The sequence below is a fragment of the Sceloporus occidentalis genome, unplaced genomic scaffold (genome assembly GCF_023333645.1).
Source record: "Sceloporus occidentalis isolate IW3139 unplaced genomic scaffold, rSceOcc1.0.p SCAF_5, whole genome shotgun sequence".
Taxonomy (NCBI): Eukaryota; Metazoa; Chordata; class Lepidosauria; order Squamata; family Phrynosomatidae; genus Sceloporus; species Sceloporus occidentalis.
Window position 1 is genome coordinate 143245600 of NW_028316985.1, and position 23747 is coordinate 143269346.

General features: G+C 37.7%; 1 protein-coding gene across 3 annotated transcripts in view; it reads right to left on the bottom strand.

Moving 5' to 3' along the window:
• The window catches only part of ARHGAP10 (Rho GTPase activating protein 10), a 130271-nt gene that overhangs the window by 45151 nt on the left and 61373 nt on the right, over positions 1-23747 (bottom strand). For all 3 annotated transcript variants that reach the window (XM_089525712.1, XM_089525714.1, XM_089525713.1), the window contains 8 exons: positions 23241-23335; positions 22300-22381; positions 20365-20407; positions 19380-19445; positions 7832-7906; positions 1903-1990; positions 1444-1502; positions 207-312 (listed from right to left, as the gene is read on the bottom strand). In XM_089525712.1, the coding sequence (XP_089381838.1) occupies positions 207-312; positions 1444-1502; positions 1903-1990; positions 7832-7906; positions 19380-19445; positions 20365-20407; positions 22300-22381; positions 23241-23335 (614 nt within the window). The remainder of the gene's footprint in view (positions 1-206; positions 313-1443; positions 1503-1902; positions 1991-7831; positions 7907-19379; positions 19446-20364; positions 20408-22299; positions 22382-23240; positions 23336-23747) is intronic.

Below are 23747 nucleotides of genomic sequence, written 5' to 3' on the forward strand. Positions count from 1 at the left end.
GCCAAAGACACTTTTATTCTCTTAAAATATAGTCTCGTGTGATAAAGTCCTAAGTGACATACACAACAATGAAAGGTTTGCATCTGTTTTTGGAAGTTAGGTGCTTATACAGAAGAACTCATACGAAAAAGCAATTCATTAAGCCTGGTGTGGATGGAAAGAAAAAAAAACATCCTGAACATTAAATAGGGATACAAGATGCTTACTTTGCTAAGTGTTTCACCAAAATACCCAACATTTCTTTGTTCTTCTCTGGAAGTTTATGGATCAAGACATGGATAGCGTTAACACGAGACTCAGGACTGCCACTTTCTACATAAGAAAATAAAGCAGTTAATTCTTAGTCATGCACTTGGCACAACATATGTACTTAATTTCTGTTACCTCTCTTTATTCTTAGTTTTCTCTTTCTATTGGTGGCCTAGTATTTTTAATTTATCTTTTAAACACACCTAACCCCTGTCCCAATATGTGTGTCTGTGTGTGTGGGTGTGCGCATATTGTAGCAGAGATTAGGAGTTTATACATACATACACAATTATTATTTTTTTAGTCTGCTTCTTTAATTTGTTTACCAAGAAGCTGCAGATAAGGAATTACATTACTGCAGGAAGATGAACTTTTTATTCTCTTGACACTGTTTATGATCTGCCTTAGGATACAATCATGTATCGTTTGTCCTTTCTTAAAAACATTAAGTGTAGTGGTTACAGTACAATCTTACGTATGTTTGCCCGTAGCAGGAACAATGAGCCTATCAGAAAGACATCTTCGATATGAACCAGCTAGAACTCTACAGAGAAAGGATTTCTCTTGGTCCCGCCACCATCATAGGCTTGCTTGGTGAGGATATGACAGAGAACTTCTCAGCAGCTGCTCCCACTCTCTAGAACTCCCTTCCATAGGAGGCCAGGGTGGCCTCCTCCCTACTTTCCTTTTGCTGGCAGGAAAATACATTTCTGTTTAAGCAGGCTTTCAATGGAGAAGCAGGGAAGGTTTTTATTGAGATCTTTGATCTATCTATCTATCTATCTATCTATCTATCTATCTATCTATCTTTTGTATGGATTTTAAATTGTTTTATATTGTATGTTGGGGGTATTTTTAATTGTGTTTAAAATTTACTAAAGTATTTTAACTGATTATTTTGGAAGCTGCTGTGGATTCCCCTCATTCTGGAAGAAAGGCAACATGTAAATGAAGTAAATAAATAAAGAAATATATTAATGCCTACAACATTCTAGTACTTTTGTATATTTTAGACATCTACAGAAACATGTATATGGGCACGAAGGCTGAGAAATACATAATTTTCAAATGTCTTTAATATAAAGGATTCTGTGTACAATTTCCTGAAAGCAGCAACCTATTGAAAACTACTGTATCCATAATCCCCACCATTACTGTTTTAAAAGAGGTTAAGATTTGATTAAAAGTATTTACTAGCAGGCATGATGAAATCTCTGTGTAACTCATATGTCATCAAGGGTTCTGGAAGGCTTCTGTTAAGACAAAAAGTTACAGTTATTAAGCAGAATGAAGGCAAACAACACACACAAAATTTCAGCTACTGATGTCTATTAAAGTTTGTCTTACGTACAGATATTCCAAAAGTTGTATGTATACTTTATAAAGATAATTACATTCAGTGTATGAATATGGGAAGAAATGGGGGGAATGGGACAAGAGAATGCTCTGAATCAAAGTTCTGAAGATCAGACAAAAGATTCAGACCACTGTAACAGTAAGAATTTATTATGAATGTTCCAACAAGCATCACTGTTAAAGATATTAATTCTAATGCATTAAAGTAAGTGTATTTTCAATTGAACAAAGAGACATAATTCATCTGTCTGTCAAAGCTGTAATTAAATTAAAACAACCAATATGTTTTATATTTACCTCAAGTACTGTTTCATCGCACTTGTAATTGTCTTCACTTCCCATTCTTTAGAATTTTCCAGATCAACTTCATTACATGTTTTTGCATCTAGAAAGTCAAACATAATGGGAGAAAGGAGAGAAAAAGGGATTAAAATTATCATTAACTGAACATTTAATATAAAATCTTTATGCAGCAACGCATACAGGACCCAACTTCATATGCCATTTCAGCCAGGTCTGTACTCCCAATACAGACTTCAAGTGTAACTTGTAAATCTGTATATAAACAAATCCTCAGCCCAACATAGATCATGTGGGTGAGCTGGACCCTACTCTGTGTCCCGAACAAAACCAATGTGCAGGGTCATGTGAATTAAGTCTAAACGTATTCCCAACTAGAGCAGACCTATTTATGTAAATGATGGTTAATATGAGTTCCATTAATTTCAACATATGCCCTCTAGTTGGTGCTAACATTACATCTAGTCCTTTGCTGTAGCATACAATTAAGAAATATGCTTGTACCGTGGCACTTTGAGAGGGCCTATATGGAAAAATAGTTTCCCTTATTATGGTAAATAAGCAAACATGCTATTCAAACATGATGTGTAAGAAATTAGTATAAAATAGTAATTGAAAGAATAGTACCTCATCCAGAACTAAAGAGAGTTCTTTTTAAAAATCTTTTTTAAAAATGAAAATTCAGTATCTTCTTGAGTCCTTATTAATGTCTAGTAGTTCAAAAAATATTATCAGAATGCTTGAGATTTTGACAAAATCAATGAACTGAATGAAACTCTCTTCTCTTAATTTTATCATCTGAGGATGCAGAGTAACAGTGTCCCTGACCTTTACTATCTGCATGAAACAGTAGGAGAGGTACAGTGGTGGATATATATATATTCTAAATTCACACGGAGGTCATTCTCCACAGCTGCCCCAGCCCTTTGGAATATGCTGCCCACCGAGCTCCGCTCGTCTACCACCCTGGCCCAATTCAGGAAGGATTTAAAGACCTTCCTGTTCCAACAGGCATTCCCCGAATAAAATCCTGTGGGCCTCCCTCCTCTTCCGTGGCCAAGAGGTTGGGCTATGGGGCTTTTGTTGGTTACTTTTCTGTATAATTATTGTATTGCATTTTAACTCTTAATGTGTATATTGATTGTATTTTAATCCATGCTGTAAGCCGCCCTGATTTCTAGAAGGGCGGGATATAAATAAAAATTTTATTATTTATTTATTTATTATAATTTTTCATAATTCATAAATTTTCTTCCACAGTATTTTATAGTAAAGGCAGTTTTATAATAAAGGCACAAACCATATAAAAAGCATGAAAAACAAAGTTTTTATAAAACAGTATGAAGTTAACAAAAACTGTCCAGCTTGAGTTTTGTTTATGAACTGTGTCATGAAGTAGCAATACTGTTGCTTAGATCACTATCCAAGCAACAGTATTGCTACTTCATGACACAGTTCATAAACAAAACTCAAGCTGGACAGTTTTTGTTTTTCCACCCTTGTTTCAATTCACACACCAGTCATGCAAAAACTGACTGAGTAACTGATCCTTTTGTCTCGTCATGGAGTAAAGCTTCCTGACAGGGGCTAAAGTTAGAGCTGACAAGTATCTGGCTCTGTTGTTTAGAGTTTTGGCATTCTCCTCATTAGCAACTATCGATTTGGTAGGTAAGACCCAACATCATTTATTAAAATAGTTCTATCTTGCCATATATAATAGGATTTCAAGGTGGTTTACTTGAAACATAATTTTTCTTTAAACTGGTGTGTTGCAATGGTATTTCTGGACAGAAACCCTGAAATGTTTGGATTTTATAATAATTAATAATAATAATAATAATAATAATAATAATAATAATAATATATTTATTTATTTGTATCCTGCCTCTCCCGTTTGAGGATCAAGATGCGAAACAGCAGAAAAAAATAAGGAAACAGTCCCTGAAAACCCCCACCCTTCTACCCTTCCTCCCATCAATAAAAACATTTACTGGGATAACATCAGTTAAAACAGCTCAGAAAGAAGTGACAGCAATATGACAATAATGGCCAATAATGGCGGGGGGCTGATTAACATGGGCGGTTGATTCTGTTTTAGGAGAGGTTAGTCTAGAAAGGTCTGCCGGAAGAGGGTCGTTTTTATCGCCTTTTTAAAAGCGTCAAGAGATGTGATCTGATGAACCTCCTCCGGCAGGTCATTCCAGATTTTTGGAGCGGCAGCTGAAATGGCCCTCCGGGAAGTCACCACCAGTCTAGTTTTTCCTTGATAAAATAGGGACACCAGAACATTCTTCTTTCTTCCTGCCTAAATGCAAAGTCAGTACCTCTAGGTTTACCAAGCCTGAGTCCTTTCAGTAAGGGAATTCCATAACTTGCAACTATTGCTTAGTTTTGAAATTGGATATCAAGCACTAGAGCTATGGAAAGTGTAAACTATCAAGGGATTCATTAGACTGGACATCAAAGTTGCAATGTTCTATGGTCATCATTGAAGTTCTGGAGGTCTTTATCCAGTGCTTGATGAATTCTGTAGTATTGTTATTACAGATAACTTGTAAGGATAGTTTGTATGTTTAACTAGACCCCATCATCTTGTGCATGTGCAGGAATGCATATCCCTCCTCGCCCCAGACCCTATTCTGCCTTTTAAATACAGTGGCTGTTGAACTCAGCATAGTCTATTATACACTGAATAAAGAAAGGATTTATTATAATTTTAACAAATATTAGTTACACTGTAATATCTGTGTGAAGCAGTTCAGTAATTAACAGAATTTTTAGTTATCCTCAGAACAACCTAACAAGGTGGATTAGCTGAAAGAAAGTGATTTGCTGCAAGCCATCCTCTGAGCTAAATATGTGGACAGAGACATGAAAACAGGTCTCTACAGTCCAAGCTGGATACTCTTTTCTTTAAATCTTACTGACTAGTCAGTTAGCTTAATTAGAATTCCAGTGCTTTACTGTATGAAATATGTTGTTGTGTTAAATAAACAGAAGTAGCTGTAGTAACAATGCAATCTATTGAACGTGCCACATCTTTACAGGCCTCCATCAAAGGTCATTTAATACAGCTGATGTTTCCGATAGCTACTTTTAAAAGCTACATATAGATATGACATAATAAAGGTATGTTTATCATGTGTATCATATATAAATAGTGAACTGCCCCAGGAGAAACTTGGAATCTTGAATCCACTTATCAATACTATTTTTTTTACATGAACACAGAGCAGGAGCTTTCCTATTTGTAATCATGGCTCCACACAGACCTGAAAGGCAGAAGGGATGAGGTTACTGGACTCTTCTATTGCATGCTGACAAACTACATAAGGCTTACATGGCTGATTTATCTGGATCTTGCTAATGTAGGTGTCAATATTAAAACAAGCAAACAAAAAGAAGCAGTAGTCTGAGTAGTCAAGTCTCTTTGAACTAAGATTAGCATGCTCTGCTCCCAGCCTTTAATACTTATTCTTGTAACTTATTCACTTTATTTTTTTTAAACTGAAGTAGGTAACCAACATCTGTTTTCCTTTGATTTTAAAATCTCTCAAATATTTTATCTAACAATTAAAAGAAATTAGTTTCTTGTGGAAATGCTGAATACCACACAACAAAACTCATGTTTAGTCTCAATGGCTTTTAATAATCTTGTTCTTTACTTCCGCAGTGATGTGATGCTTCATGATTCTGAGAGGTTTATATGCATTTTTTTGAACAGCACAGAATTGGTAACAGTGATTAAAGGTATTAAGCAATTAGTATCTAGCAAGATCATTATGACAAATTGTCATGGCATGGGATACAAGATCTTACGCCTGACGTCCTATCATAAATCCTGAACAGACAGCCTGTTAAAAGAGAGTCATACAGGTGGCAAGGATTTGACAGCACCATATAATATAAACGTGCTTTGCCATTCACATAATGTCTGGGGTAATGAAATGAATTCACTTGCTGGTTTCCTCTAGTTTTCTCTGCCAAAGAACACTGTGTTATCAGCACAGATGGAGCATGCATGGTTCTGGAGAGGAGCCTGTTGCAAACTAGCTTCTCTGAATATCAATGAATTCTTGAGAGAATCAGACACGTGCTACTGTCAAGTGAAAGGTTTGGAGACTCAGAAAGCTGAAGTAATCCCAGTGGTCTCATCTGACTGCATGTACTGTCAAGTGCTCTGGACATGAAGTCTGGAAAAGTTGCACTATTGACTGCTGTACTGGGGTTGCATGACAGGCAGCTGAAGAATTTAAACTAAGTACCCATACCCTGGGGAGAGTGATGAGTTAAAGCCAGAACAGTGCTTTGGGAGTAAGTGAAACTTAAAACTTCACCAAAAAAAGGAAGTGATACAGGGAGAAGAAATTTCTTGGAGGAAGCGTGTTTAGTTAAACAAATGAGCAGGAAAATTAAACTAGGAATGTAACTTAAAGTAATTTATTTAATAAGTCAGAAAAAGACTTGTGTATCTAATCCAAATTAGGCCAAACTACAATGGGATCTTGTTATGCACTGGGGTTTGGTTCCGGGATCCCCCATGGATAACAAAATCCATGGATGCTCAAGTCCCATTAAATATACCATATATACGCGTGTACAAGTCAACTACATGTATAAGTCGAGGAAAGTTTCAGGGTCAAAATCATGAATTTTGATATGACCTGTGGATAAGTCAAGGGTAAAACCTAGGGGGCTATAATGAAGGACAGAATGGGGAAAATACCACTTCCGTCCCTCCTTCTCCTTCTCCAGTCCTCTCCCGACCACCTAACACGGATTCCCAGGTGCTGGAGGAGAGGTTTTAACATCAAACTGAGAAGGGCAGGAAGTGGTGTTAAATGGAGAGTTCTTCCTTGGGAAAAGGCGGCTTGCAAATAGGACTGGGAAGAAAAGCAAGTGGTGCTAAAAATGAGGTGTTTTTTTCCACAGGAAGAGGAGTCTTGCAAATTGGACTGGAGAGGAAAGCAGGTGGTGTTAAATGAGGTGGTTTTAGGAAAGGCTTGTAAATCAGACTGAAGAGGGAAGCAAGTGGTGTTGGTGTTAAATGAGGTGCTTCTTCCATGAGAAGAAAAGGCTTGCAAATCAGACTGGGAACCTCTTACACACACACACACACACACACACACACACACACACACAGAGAGAGAAATATACATGCTTCAAGGCACCAAGAGTGGGGCATCAGGACCTTTCTGAGCAGTACTAGTTACTGACCCATATATAAGTCAACCCTGGATTTTAGGGTCAATTTTGGGCATAAATTTCTCAACTTACAGTCGAGTATATATAATAATGACAAAGCAAAATGGTATCCCTTATATAAAATGGAAAATCAATGTTTGCTATTTGGAATTTATACTTTTGAAAAATATGTTCAAGCCATGAATGTTTGAGTCTGTGGATAAAGAAAATCCATGGATAAGGTTGGCCAACTGTACAATCTACACCAAGCTCCTTAGATAAACTTTAAAATGTAGTTAACTGTACTGCCTTTAATTTCACCAAAACATTACCCTAATTAACATGATAGATGATGATTCCTAGAAACAACAAGTGATTTATTTTAATCTTTCCAAGTTTTCATCAAGTACGAAGAATTAAACTGGGAAAAGACTATAGTAAGTAAGAAAATAACACCTTAAATATACAGTTGGCCCTGTTTTCGCGACGGATCCGTTCTGGACCCACCCCCCGTGAAAACGGAGGCACACACATATTCAAACTCCATAGGCTTGAATAGGGCTTGGGGTGCATGTCCATGTGCGTGCGGGGGGCATCCCATTAAAAATAGCAGAGCTTGCCCCTCCGTGGATTTCCAAGGTCACAGATCCAAGGTCCATGAGTTAGGAGGGGCAATTATACACAAGACGCAGGATGCAAAATACGGAATGATAAAAATGAATGTAAAAAATAAGATGCATACCTATTAACAAATTCAGAAGTCTCTGGACCTTTGAACTCACCCCCACAACTCTGTATAGTCCTTGGTCATCTATACCTTATTGGGAGAAAAGAAACATAAATAACAGATCTTTTGGTTAAAATCAAATGTAAAGTAATAGAAATATAAGCTTAATATTTTCTCAGTCGTTGAATAATTTATGGAGGCATTTATAATACCTATTAAAAGAATGGAAGACACTTGTGATTAATTGAAAGGAGTCTAGCAGAGAGGGCTCAGGAAACAGAAGCAGGGTGGGGAGACAATAGTATTTTTACTAGTTTATTTATGCAACTAGTTCAAGAATTCTTATCTCTACCTGGAACAAAAAACACAAATATAAAATGAGAGATTTAATTTGTGATAAACTGGAGGGAGTATGGCAGTTTTCAAGTCCCTAAACAGAAACATCACTCTTCTACATATGCATTAATGACATTCAGTTGGATACTCCAAGGATGACCATATGTTCAATGCCTTTCTCCCTGGATGGTCCAGGCTGTAAACTACAGACAATTTGTCCTCCGCTACAGCATAGAAAAAATTACTACCAACCCAAAGGTTGGTTTTAAACATAAGGTACTGGTCAACAAATTACAAGGCTTCTGGTCAGGTCCAGCCCTTGGAGGACTATTCACCAACTGTTGGCTACCCATATGGCCACTGTTTGCAATGACAGGGCTATACATACACATTTCCAATCGCCATGGAGTTTTCGCTTTATACCCATTCCAGATTTGCAGTACCAAACTGGAAATTTCATTCACCATACTATTGAAATGAATAAGGAGGAAGAGGTGGCAGGGAGCTGGAGATGGAGATGGATTTGCTAGAAGCAAAGAATCAGAAAAGTACCCACTGCTTCAAAAATAGTAAATATGTGAAGGGAAAACCAAAAGCCATTTCATAGATTTTTCTAGGCTCTCACATCTTTGTGTGAAACGCACTTGATCTGATTTGCTTTTCTGTCTTCTCAGCATAGACTTCAATCTAGTTGCAGATGAGAAATATAGGAAGAAAATACCTAGGAAATATACCAGCAACAGGGTGGGTGAAGTGTAACACCCCCCCTTATTGTTAGCAACCCGAGCTAACACACCCAAAGGTGGGGGATAATGGAAGCATAGTCCAGCAATATCTGGAGGGCTACACTCTGCCATCCAAGTAGAAATCGTATTAAACAATTTTTTGAAAAGACAACAAAGCCCAGAAAACACCTCACCGCACAGTAAGGCTGGAGTCCCCTACACATTTATCTAGAAGTAAGTGCCACTGAACTATCTTAAGTCCATGTAAAGGAATGTGCTGTGCTATGTTTCATCTTATAGATACATATGCTGCACCCAAACCAGAACAGAACATTCATTTTTCAAGCAATACATAAGCACACACAAATATATTTGTACCAAAACATGACTACGCTATATTTGTACCAAGTATATTTGTATCAAGATACGACTATGCTACTCTTTTAAGTGTACTCAGCAAGATAAGTCCAAAGAATCCAGCAATTACCTTAGGCTGCATCTGCACTAGAAAAATAATCTGTTTTGAAACCACTTTAACTTCAATGGCTCAATGGTATGGAATTCTGAGGTCGGTTATGCTCCCAGAGCTCTCTGACAGAGAAAACTAGATGTCTCTCAAAACTACAATTCCAACAATCTCACAGCATTGAGCCATCGCAGTTAAACATAGTGTAAAACTGGATTATTTCTGCAGTGCAGATGCAGCCCAAGATAGGTAATAAGTGGTAGAACCTTATTAACAAGTCATACCACTCAAGGATTAACAAGTCATACCACTCATTAGCCTGAAGATGGTGTCACAGTCCTTCCCTGGCTCTGATAATGCAGAGAATAAACAGCTAAGAAAATATGCTATCACTCAAATCATCTCATGGACAATTTCTAATTTAAGAATGGAGTAAAGGAATAAAAATTAGAAAATCTCAAGGGAAAATATTTGACCTGTCGACAACATTTTCAAATGGATGGGCTACAAAATCCTTATAAAGGCAGACAAAAATGTCCATTTAGTACATTGACTTGGGATATTTTCTAACCCCATTGCAAATCCCAATATGATGCAGGATACAGAAATGTTCCATATCCATAGGATGGTTTGTGGATGTAAAATCAAAAATATTTCAGAATACTCAAACACCCAGAACCAGAAAAGACTTGTTGATATGAAGTCAAACTTTTGTTTTGAGTATCTCTCAGACTTCGCTGTTGGAGGTGAGGGAGATGTAATGATCACAAATGCAATAGATTTGTTGGGACAATTTTGTCTCAGTTGTTTTTCCTCTGTTGAAACTACTGTATATGGCACTTGACTGGAACCTGGAGGTATTTAACTCTGAAGAGAAAAGTACAAAAATGCTTATCTCAGTAGATCTACTGAGGTCTGAAATCTGCAACAGAACATGACTCTGGGGAACGAAAATGTCCATCTGCCTGAACAAGAATTAAAAACTTAAAATATACAGAAATTAAGGAGTATTCTATATTGCTGTCTTTTCATGTTTTAAAAATGCATTGTTCAGGATTCAAAAAGATGAAAATGTTGTTGAAAAACCACTAATCATATTATTTGTTTACATCCCAAAAACTGCAGCTCTGATTATGTATTGATTCTTTCAATTGATAACATTAAAGACACTATGAACAAAATTTTGCTGACTCAAAGAGACTGGTGCTTTCGGTAAAAACAAAGTAACATACAGTGAACTGCAGAAACCTAGTAAGAACTCAGATCAAGACATGTGCCTCTGTAAAACCATATAAAGGTGTTATACTGAAGACTCTATAATGATATTTATAGTAGATAATTATCAGGTAACTGGTCAGATTTTAATTTTTCATCTATAAAGCACAGTAAGTAATTGTAATGCATGAAAAATGATAGATAAAATCAACAAAATTGACCAAAGTGTTTTTTTTCTCCTACAATGAAGGAAAATAATTTTATTGACTCTGAAAATGGAATTTATGCCTAAAATCAAAATCTTTAGGAAGAGTGCCACATGTGACATAAACTATTGTGTACATCGCTTTATGAACAGAGAAAGCTGTCTGCTGCCAGAGGCTTTCTTTCTGTAGCAGTAATCTCTGATGCCACTGCTCCACTGTCAGTGCTCTGATGGCAGTGGGGGGGGGGGGAGGGATTTTATCCTGGCACATCACTGAAAAGGAGAAAAATAAGAAGACTGAGGGCTTGAGCAAATGGAGAAGAAAAACCAGGTCGGCCATGGTTTTTCCCAAACCAGGTGAAAAACCCACAGTCCACATGGCCACTACCAAGGCAGGCCAAACACCCAAGGTCAGCCATGTGGCCTCAAACCCTTATACCATGTGGCCTCAAGCCACATCACTTGGGTTTGTTTTTTTTTTGCCTCCCCACCATGCATGTACATCACTGAACAAACACACCACCTATGACCGCCAACTACCCTCCCTTCCTGCTCAGCTGCCCTCCCACTGAATGCTCCATGTGACCAGCCACACAGTCACACGAGTGATACAGTCACTGTACAGTCCATCAGTGTGCCCAGTGACACATTGGCAAAGCACACTTTCACTCCATGCCCCTCGTTGGACTGTCTAGTTTGTCTATGTTTTAATTACATCCTTTGCATTATTGAAAACTTGTCATGTCTGTCCTACTTTCACATCATGGGGTGTGTGACAGCTTGATGGTGCAATGGATCAGTGGTGCAGCTGGTCACTCGTGCGCCTGTATCCTCAAATAAACAAAAACAGTATGGCAAGCAATGATGCTGGCGGTTTACTGGTCCCAGGGTACATGCTCCAGACTGCTTCCATATACTGCCTGGGCTTTTCTACATTCCCACATTTGAGCTGTGGCATTTATATATTGGTGCGATGATGCACACTTTCCGTGTTACAGAAGAGTATATGGACTTCTTTTTGCTCTGTTTTTCAACTCTACAGTGCAGCATGGTCCCAGTTTCACCTAGTTTTGGCCTCATGTGTTGTCTGAACAGGTGAGGCTCAAAATGGGGTGAAACTGATTTATTTTGACAGTGCAGACAACTCCCCAGTGGATTTACATCTGATGCTTCCATTGCCATAGTACTTCTAACCATGTTATGGCAATTCTACCAGTTATCTACACTTTTTGCAAAATGATCACCACTGGATCTATAAGTTTCTCTAAGTTCCATATGAGGCTGTTCTTTAAAGAGCTAGGCTCTTACGTTGGGTATAGTGACTAAGAGGTAGGTATGCTTAAGTTAAATAATAAATACAATTTTATCAAAGTCTTATTAAGATGTTAAATGGATGTTATTCAACTCTTTACTCTCAGCAGATAAGCACTTACCGTATATACTCGACTATAAGTCGACCTCATGTATAAGTCAAGGGCAGGTTTTGGGGCCATAATTATGGATTTTGCTATGACCCATGGATCAGTCAAGGGTAAAACTTCACAGTGTGTAACAAAGAACGTAAAGGATGAAGCAAAGGAAACAATACAAGAGAACTTACTTTTTTTTGGCTGACATTAACTGTTTGTGCTCACCCTAAAGGCTGCATGGATGAGATAGTAGAGGGGGTTGATGCTTCTTTTAGGTGATCCAAGAAGGGATTAAATTCTCACCTTTCACCAGGGGATGGTTCCTTTTTTGATAGGAGTTAAAGTACAGTACTTACATTGACCGGTGGATAAGTCAACTCAGTTTTGGGGGGTCAAATTTTGACTAAAAATTTTAGACTTATACATGAGTATATACAGTAATTTCAATTTTCTTTTAATACATTACTACAATCTGGTCCTAGAACATAACGCAAGCTACCACCTTTCATCACACATCATCTCTATCTTTTCAGAACTCAGACCCTCTCCTGCTATGCTGTCCCCTAATCCTATCAGGCTGTCTTCTTTGCCCGCATCAATGCAACAGCATTTCTCAATCTCTCAGCAAATTGTCCACATGCAAATTCCTTCCACTGAACAGCCCACATGTATCACTCATACACTTTCCTAACCATATCCACCATCGTATAGTACAATACAACATAACATAGAATCAAAGACTCTTTTAACATGTCAGGGAGCACAGGTGAGGAGAGGGGGATAAGGAAGTAGAATGGAAAATGGCCATACACGCATACCCTATTACCTGGCACAAAGCCAATGAACCCAACCCACCTCAAAAAATCATGGGGATACATGTCACTAGGGAATTTAAAAGTCTTTTCCTCCTCTATTATTACCTAATGGAAAAGGCATCTTCCCTCCCACAGTTATTAGCCATGGGAAATGCAGGAATACACAGGTGCTATGGCCCAGAAACTTTGCAAGTGACATTTTCTGTGTCATTTAAAATGCAATGAAAGGTCTACCAACTATATTTACTGTGTCCAGTGTTCTTAAGCAGAAGTACTTAACCGACAAAAATGTGGTAGCCACAGCATCTTAGTTGGTGGGTTCTCTTGCAAATTCTCTTTACAACAGAAAACAAGCACATAGGTTTTCATTGTCAAGTCCAGTTTTGCTTTTTATATCCCAGCAACACTGAAATTTCTAGGACACTAGGTTACACATGAATATTCTAATATGTTTTTGAAAGTGATGCCTTCCCCAGGTAGGTACCCTCAATATGTTTTGGCTTACAATTGCTAAAACCCCTGACAAAGGGTATGCTGATTAGAGAGGAGAGTTCAAAATATATGAAAGGTAACATGTGGGAAATGGCAGTTTTGGCACATCCAAACATTCTACTAATACCACTGTCAATCTGTAATTACTTGTTATAAATTGGTTAGTAGACCACATGCATTAAAACAGTTATTGTGTATATGTGGCCTTCCAGGTGTTCTACAACGGCTCCCATTAGCCACAATATAGCCAGAGTTTAGGGATGGTGGAGTTACAGTAACTGAGAGCTGCAGATTCCTTCCACTAACGATATATTTTAAATCCTTATATAAGAAGCATGAGACTTCAGTTGTCTTTAAAATGTCTTTTATATTTCAAAACTGACTACATGTATTTGCTGGATATGCCTTTTTCCCCATGAAGAAGTTTTCTTCAAGTGGACACCAACAAAACTGATGCAAGCTTACTGTAAATGTACTAAGAATGAAAGCTCACTGCTGCCATCTATCTCCACAGTAAGCAGGTATTACAACAAAAGGAGCAGGTATACAAATCCTTAATGCAGAATTTTTGTAGAGAAACGATTAATTTTCATTGGAAGAAAGGAAAATGTATGCCAGCCACCATTTCACATACAATTGTTTGGCATAAAAGAACAGGAAAAACCATTGCCACTATTCATCAAGTCTGAATGTAGACTCCGTCAGTACAAAAATCTTAAAGGTTTCCACTGTGTAATTAGGTATTTTAAAAGGTATTTAATGTGACTTTCAGAAGCCACATTGATTTCTTAAACAAAAACCAAGTGCATTGGCCTCTTATTTCATTTTCATTATTGTATAGTTTTATTTTTATTATTCCTTCTCTCTCTCTCTCTCTCTCTCTCTCTCTCTCTCTCTCTCTCTCTCTCTGTGTGTGTGTGTGTGTACTGCAGCCACAATGTTGTAAGTTCGATTCTAGAGGCGGGCTCCAAGGCCCACTCAGCCTTCCATCCTTTCGTAGGTCAGTAAAATGAGTACTTTACTTGTGGGTGGCAATTAGCTTACACATTGTAAACTGCCTAGGGAGTGCTAGTTCACTGATAGGTGACATAGAAATGTACTTGGTATTGCTACTGCTATTGTTAAAAGTGCTATGTACATCAGCAACACTATATAAATAAACAACAAAAACAATAATGGACATCATAAAAATATGGACGAACTTGATGGTGATGATGATAGTGGATGGATGGATTATGATGGATTAGGGACCGGAACAGACCAGCATGAAAAGCCAGCTTCCAGCCAGTTTGGGAACATGGCAGGCAGACGATGCACACCCCCAAGACAGCTGGAAGCAAGCCGCTTGGCCATTTACATGGGAGCTGGCTTCTGGGCACTCCGAAGCATGTCACCAGAGCACCTTAAAGCCAACTTCCCGCTACAGCGAGGCAAAAAAGATGGCTTTCTGTCGCCCCTTTTTCGGCCAGCAAAAAGGCAGATTGGGGTCGCATCATGAGGTTGCGGCAGCCTCAATTCGGCTTTGTCAGGGGCGGCTTGTTTTGCCCCTATGTTAACTATTGATCATATCTACTTTACTAAGTCACTCATGCATTAGTCAAGGGCAGTTATTGGGGATAAATTAAAGATTTTGATATGGTATCCCAGAAAAGCTGAGAAATATACACAAATGTCTTATTCAGATCCTTTAAAGCCCAATTCCTCGTCACTCCTTTCAGAAGCACCAATAAGCTGCTGCCAACACCATTTTCCTACCAAGGCTTTCAAAAAGGTCAGAAGTGGCACCACGAGGAAGACAGCAGTGAGAGTTGGTGTTTCTTTTAGGGGGCGCTCCCAGATGGATCAAGCTTTCACATCAGAAAACATGTTCAGAGAATGGGATGAATCCATTTTCAGTAAGAGTTAAAAGTACAGCACTTACACTGACCTATCAATAAGCTGACCCAGGTTTTTTATATCAACTCTTTGATTAAAATTTCTATACTTACACATAAGTATATACAGTAACTATGTTAATTGGTTCAGAAAGATGATATTCTTATATGTGTAATTACCAAGCCTGTTAAAGGGATGAATAGCAAGATTAAGTTCAATCTTTATCAAAGTAATCTTTATCAAAGTCCCTGTGAACCTATAACATTTTGATGTTATATAACATGATATAATGATATGAATGATGCCTTAACAAGCAATGTAATTAAATGTACTGCATCTGTTTACACAGATATTGCTAAGACTGTTTTTTCCTAAGATGAATGTTTATATATCTATGAAAATTTATAATAAATAGCCTACAATAGAATCAAAAGAGACAACTCATTTCCAATGTAAATACAGTGGAGCCTCCTCATACGCTGCCTTTTTATAGGTGGCTTTGAGCATAGGCGCTCAAAACCGCGGCGCGCGCGGGGCGGCGCGTCCCATTCAATTGAATGGGCGCGCGCACCCGTTGCGCCTCGCGCGCCGCCGTGCACGAGCCCCATTGGAAACAATGGGGCTCGAGCATAGGTGGATTTTTTTATACGCGGAGGGATCCGGAACGGATCCCTCGCGTATAATAAGGTTCCACTGTATCCTGAAATTTTAAAACTTAAGGATGCTTAAGGGAAGTGTTGATGTTAACTTGGTCTGTATGGTTTAATCACCATCATAAGTTGGGAATTACAGTGACCAAAAGTTGATAACTGGGCCCCAGACAGAATCCAGAATTAGCTGACAAGTGGCAGGGACCTCAATCCTTCAAAGAGTGGGGTAGAGAACCATATTTTTTTTAAGGAAACATGCATAATTCGCTTCCGGGCGCAATATAAGGTGTTGGTGATGACCTATAAAGCCCTAAATGGCTTGGGCCCAGGATACCTGAAAGACCGCCTCTCCCCATACATTCCGCCCCGCACCCTCAGAACATCTGGGCAGCAATTACTTAGGGTTCCCGGGGCGAGGTTTGTCTCCACTACTAGGAGGACATTTTCCATCGCCGCCCCGGCCCTTTGGAACACGCTGCCCACAGAGCTCCGCTCAGCCACCTCCCTGGCCCAATTTAGACGGGATCTAAAGACCTTCCTGTTTGGGATTGCATTCCCTGATTAAAGTCCTTTAGGCCTCCTTCCTCCGCACTGGCAAAGGGATCGGCTAACCCGGGGCTTTTTTGTCTTTGTTTTTTTGAATTATTGTATGGTTTTACTGTTTTTGTATTGTTTTTAACCTGTTGTAAACCGCCCTGATCTGTTGGAAGGGCGGTATATAAATAAAAATTTTATTATTTATTTTTTATTATAATTTTAAGGTGTATTCTGCAATGAAACCACACTAATAAGACTTTTCCTTGAGCACATTCTGGTAAGGATGTATTCCCTCGTCTAAGTATTATACAAACTAGCTACTTCACACACATGGTTTCTGAAGGCTGCATCCAGTCATGATTCAATCCTCACACCTGATAAAGTATTGGGATCTTCTATATCTCTACAATTGGCTACTAAAATGGAATGAATATGAAAAGTGGAAGGTGGTGAAAGAAAAAAGTAATCCTAGATGAATTCAGAAGACTTCAAGTGGTCTCAAGGAAAGTTTAAAAAGTTTTTTTATTATTTATGCAAGAAATACTTCATCTGTGTCATTTCTCATGTGCATATAGTTAGATTTAAATAAATTTTGCTAAAACATAGCTCTTCATGTGATGTTCTTCCCCCTCTTCTTCTTCTTCCTTCTCCTCATCTTCCTTCTCTTCCTTTTCCTGTTCCTCCTTTTTCCTCCTCCTCTTCTTCCCTCGCCTTCTCCACCTTCCTCCTCTTCCTCTTCCCCCCTCCGTCGCGCTGCCACCCCTCACCTCGTCCTCCTTTTCTTTCCGCCTCATCCTCCTCTTTCCCACCTCCTCCTTCTTCCTCCTCTTCTTCGTTCTTCCTCTCCTCCTCCTCCTCCTCCATGTCTTTCCTTGTCGCCGCTGCAGCAGCTCTCCCCCACCTCCTCTTTCTTTCTATGCCTTCCTCCTATTCCTCTTCCCCCCGCTGTCGCGCTGCAGCCACTTGTCCTCTTTTTCCTTCCTCCATTCCTCCTCTTCTCTGCTCTTCCTTCTCCTTTTCCTCATTCTCCTTCTCCCTCCTCTTCCTCCTCCTCTGCTGTCACACACTCACAGGCTTGCTATCCCCGTATGCTTAAGTCCGCGGATGGCAACAGTTGTGGAAAAACAGAATGACAATACATTCTTTGAGTTCAAACCAATTCATTTGCTTATCAGCAATGGGTCATAACAAATAAGAATGACATCATTTAATGCAAGAATTTGAACTGTAAAATCTAGAAACAGATTGTCTACACTATCATACTGTGGCAAATGAAGTTTGAGGTTTCCCTCAAAACATGTATTACATACTTTCCCAGCACCATTAAATTAACATACTAGAATCTCCGATCACCTAATTTCATTCCTGGACATATGCTCTAATCTACAGAATGTAGTCATGCAGTAAATTATCTTAATTAAATATCATTGCTGAAACCACATTTCATTATATTCTTTACCATTATATTGCAATATAAAACAAAATTCAACAGTGAGATGAAAAGTTGATTTAAAATCCCATCTTGTCAGCAAACACCGAACTACGGTTTCAGATGTGAATGGCACAGGAAGTTATATTTAAGTACTTACCTTGGCTCATTCTGTCATTTCGCCCTTTAGTTTTTTAAAAATGTTCTTATCGGTTTTAAAAAGTGAGTGAGCATAAATATGGCTTACTTTCCAAATTTTAAAAACATTATCTAAATAGAACTAAAACTTTAAAAACACACAGGCACCTAACTCTTGTAAGAGCTGCAGTAGCATGGTGGTTAACTGAACTGGGAATATTTTTGTTTGTCCATGAACAAACTATTATATTTCAAATTTAGCTCAATTTTTAATACTGGTGATAATAATATTGTAATTTACAAAGGAATTATAAATGTTCGAAACTATCACAGGCTTGGTGAGGACATGAGAGACTTGAGCTTTCTCAGTTGCTGCTCCCCTCTGGGACTCTCTTCTGTAGAGGCTAGCTGGGCCTTCTCTCTGCTCTCCTTTGCCAGCAAGCAAAGACTTTTTGTTTACACAGACTCTTAATATGTAAAGAGGGAGAAGAATTGTTTAGGGGTGTGCATTTTATTTATTTTTAACTTTTGTATGGCTTTAAAATCACATTATAGTGTTTTAATGCGATGATTTTAATTCTTCTATGATTTTATTGTTAGATTTTTAATTGATTCTTTTTGTGAGACAGCTTAGGTCCCACTCTGGGAGAAGCGCAACATCAAATGAAATAAATAAATAAATAAAATTACCTGCTATATGAAACAATAGGTTAGCTCTTGTATTTCTGCAAATTGTTGTAGAGTACATTTATCTTAACTGTCTTTATTTGTCTCATTATGCATTTAAGTAATGTTCTATGTGTCTGAGTTTCTTGTTATGTGGAATTACTTTAGCTAGCACTCTACAAATGTTTACCTCTTGTTTTAAGTTGTCATATTTCATTCAGGTTTGTATTTTTCTATTCATGATCATTTGTTATTTGCATTGGCTGCTGAGATCACCATCACTATATTTTGGTACTACAGCCCCCTTACGCGGGCTTGCATTCACACAGAAGGCAAGCCCCAATCAGTATATTCCAAAATAACTATTATTGTTTTGTTATTTCTTCATGTATTTGTATTTTTTTTTCAGGAAAAAAGGGGGAGAAAAAGGCCTTAAATAGTCTAGATACAAAAGAGTAAAGCTGAACAGAAGCTATCCTTTTCCCATTTTGTTCCCTGTAACACTGCAAGTTCTTCTATAACTATGATGAATCATTTCTCTACCTTTTTCTCAGCAAAACCATGCATTTTCATGAAAAGTAACACTTGATGGAGTTTGTTATTACCTCTTGTTTCAACAGCACTGATGCATTTTCTGATTACTGTAAACCCAGTTTTATCTAGCTGTGCACCTAGAAGGAGAACATTGGAAAATGTTTCAGTTCTTATTATATATTACACTGTCCTTACAAAAATACAGGAATTAACTCTTCAAAAACTGCACATTTGTAAGGATTCAAATTTAGCTTTATTTTTTTCCCTTTGGAACCCCTTTTAAAGAAATAGGAAAGGATATTTCAAAAATAATATATTATGTTTCAATTCAGATGGAATGCCAAAGCATTATTGTCCATTACATGAGCAGATATCCGGCTTGCACACACTTTTATCCTCTGTGTCTGCACTATCCATAATTTGAGTTAAATTATGGTTTGCCAGTACACCTGGACTGACTAATTGTAATTTGCACTTGTGCTCCAAATAGATTTGCAACCCATGATAATAAACTGTTGTACTGATGTAACAGCAAATGATGAATAGGTACAAAACAGAAAGTATAGGCAAAGGCAAGAGGAAGTGGCAGGAAGGAAGACTGACTTGTTCATATACCATCAAATCTTAATTTATCATTATGTCTAAAGCAATCCTAATGTTTTGCTCTTTGTTTGCAATGGATTGGGATTCTGTGTTTGCACACACAGAAGCTGATAATGCATGGGACTTTCATTCTTCTTATACCCTCACAAAAACTCTTGCACTTGTGCAATCTGCCTCAAGCCAATTTTTCAGTTTCTCCTTTCAAAGCCTGCTCCTTGTGCCTTATGCCACCTCTCAGTCCAAGACATTATTCTTCTGATGAGAGCCCACATGTTGTTTGGAATCAAAGCAAGACTGAAAGCTTTCTTCTTCAAACATTTAAACTTATTTCTGTAACCATATAATTCTTAAGTCATACATTAAGTATATTTCGAATTCCAGATCAATGCTTCTGGATAGTATATTTTTCCAACACTTTTTAAAATAAAATGACAATTTAATTAAAGTACTTACATCCTTCTTTTTTTTTATTAGCCCTGTTCAAGCTGAGGAATGCCTAGCAAAGAAAGAAAGATAAAAGACTAAGTGCCACAGAAAAATAATATTTTCACTGTTGAAGATCAAAAGTAGGCTATTAAGAAGAAATTAGAAATCTCAATTTCCTGTTCTCATTACTGTTTTATCTTCTGCTCTCATTCCTTTCTTATACACATGGTATGGTTGTTCCTTTTATCACATTTTACCTAATAGTAAGCCTGAGTTAGCTCTGTTGCATTTGTTGGTTGCTGTGCACATCACCCCCCAGCAGAAAGTTCTTCCAGCATGATTGAGTGGGTAGATTCTGTTCACTCTATGTTAGTTTTAGGGAGAGGGTGATTTTGAAATAGGCGAAACTCTAAGTATATATGTATTAATGCAATTATGGTGTCTCCATATGGGGAAAAAATAGCACCCATGATTCATATTGAAATGCAACTACAGTGGACCCTTGTTATACGCTGGGGTTTGGTTCCAAGATCCCCTGTGTATAACAAAATCCATGGATGCTCAAGTCCCATTATATGTAATGACATAGCAAAATTGTATCCATTATAAAAAAAATGAAAATCAAGGTTTGATATTTGAAATTTATACTTTTTTTGAACATTTTCAAACCTTGCTTGAATCCATGTATAAAAAATCTGTGTATAAGAAGGGCCGTCTGTACTGGTTTGGCACTAGCCTCTTCCTTTCTTCATTTGTAGACTGTAAAATCTGACCATGGCTGGAGGGTAACTGGACATGGGAATCAGAGAATGACATTATGGTTTTTTTCTCTGTCTATAACTATGAACTGTTATTAAATTACAACATGGCCTGTAATAAAAATGGGATATAAGCATCACAGCATAATATTCTGAGTATCTATTATGTATCAATATATTTCATTTTATTTTAATTCAAACTGGTGTTTCACATTGAGGTAAACCAGTTCACAACAAAAACTGTAGTTTCTCCTTAGTATCTGCAGACATGAATCATACTCTCTGAGGTACTCTCCTCTGCACTGAAACTATCTGATCTATATTTTAACAGAAAAGACTGATCTAAATCTTCATCTATAAGAAAACTTGTTTGTGTGCTAAGTTGCACAGTTACTGCAAAACAATTATGGTTCACCAGTACTGGAGATTTTAAGTCATATACACCTCCAATATGTTTTTGAACTTTGGGCTCACTCCTCTCTACATCTTTGTGTGTGCACATGTATGCATGTGTATGCACACCCCAACTAAGAATGACAGTCCACACATCTGATGAAGTAGATTCTGGCCAATGAAAGCTTATCCCCTAACTAAAGTAGTATGATTGTTTGGTATTATTTTGCTCCAACGGACTGACATAGCTATCCCTTTGGCAACCATCTACTATTGACAGTTACCAAGGAATAGCACTGCTAACCTTCAATGCAAAGAATTATTTTTATGTAATACATTTCATACTGGCGATGCCAGATTTAAAGGACCACTGTTATGTCGGATGTATTCTGTATCTCAATTGTGCCACAAGACTAAATTAATAGAAAAAAGAAACAGGAAGTATGACTTATGCTAGCTTTACTTCAAATCTGGACCAGAATCCACCAGTGGATCTCACAACACGTTCAAGTGGGACTTAGAGCTGTATCTCTTTGCTTCACAGCCACAATTTTTAGTGCAATTGACTACAGCAGCAGGTCCCCCATAATTAAAATAACCGTCACCTATTATGCCAAACCCGCCTCCATATGTCACTACTTTGTCACTGGCTCCACTCCTGAAGCATCATTTTGTACTTGGTGAGTCTGAGCCACTTTCAAATCTCTTGTAGAACAGTGTATGTGTATGTGGTGATGCTAAAATGTTACAGAATGCATGACCTATGTGAAATCAATGTTCTCCTATCAGAGGAAAAAAGTAGTTCTCTTACAGATTCTTTTCCATCTAATGCTTCAAACCAGAGGTTTCTGTCCTCTTCGGAGAATGCTTGCAACGTCATAGGCATACCAGGTCTATAAAAGCACAATTGATGGGAAATAATTAGGTTTTTAATCCCTAGTGAGCATTAGTATCATTTCCAAATTATCTCATTACAGGTACTCTTCAAATGCAAAACTATAACCATCTTTGAAACTACAAAATATATTTTAAGTTGATAATGAATATACTCCATTATATTTCAGTCATATTAAAAAGGATCAAATATTTCTGGCTTTATCTACACTGCCACTTTTTTAACTCCTTTGCTCAGAGAAAGGTGGGATATAAACAAAACAAAACTAAATTAATACATTGATTGAGGTAGGGAGCTAAAACTTGTATGTTTCTATAGAATTGTAAACACCTTTCTGTAGAAAATGTGGATCACTCAGCCATATCATGAAAAGCATGCTGCTCTCACACTGTTCTAAATTTGGACATGACAGTAAAGAATGATTTATTGTTGCATGTTTAAGTTGTGGGCCTCCTCTTTACTATTCTTCCTCCACCATAACCATGAGAAGAAAATGAAAAGTTTTCACATGTCACTTCCAGGTTTCATTTTCCTGGGAAGCTAAAGATATGAACAGGTTTCTAACACTGGAATGTTTTAATATGATTAGGTATTATGGATCAAATTAATCTTCAGACACATGCCCCACTCAAAAAAACCAAATACAATAAAATTGGAAGAATTAACCCAGCATATAAAAATGCTGCCCCTCATCATTTTAATGAGTGAAAATGGGCCATCTCTTTTTAAAAGGAGGTTAACTGCTGATCATCATCTCCGAATTAACAACTATTTAACTTCTGTACATTTTAACAATTTAAGAGGTGAAAAGAATTATATGTTATAAAATAGATACGATTAATATTTGCTTTACTTACCTGTCTACTGCTTCCATATCAAAACAGAATCGCCTATCTATAGTATCAGTATTCCTTTTAGTACAGTACTTAAGGAGCAAGACTTCCAATTCACCCTGAAAAAGATTTTATTATGTGACAACTTCAGTAGTGGAGTCAATTAAATTATTCAGTAACACAGGTAACTATTTCAGGGGAAGCGATCATTAAAACATGTTTAAAACGGAATATTCTAAATCCTTAGACATGTATGGAAATATAATTATTTCTGCCACTCAAGGCCTGTCTACATGGGTGATTCACCTCAAATTCCTTCCGCCAGGTTTGTTGTGTCCTTACATGACACAGGACCAAAACCCAAATCAGGCATGAGCTGATTCATGACAGCTGCACTCAATTTGGTGCTTCCTCCCCAATCTGTAGTTAACTAACATACTGTATCTTGTGCTGAAGGTTTTTGGCTCTCTTTGAAATGATAAGGAAGCTATCTTCATTCAAAGTCCTTGAGAGCCACCTGCTGCTACCACT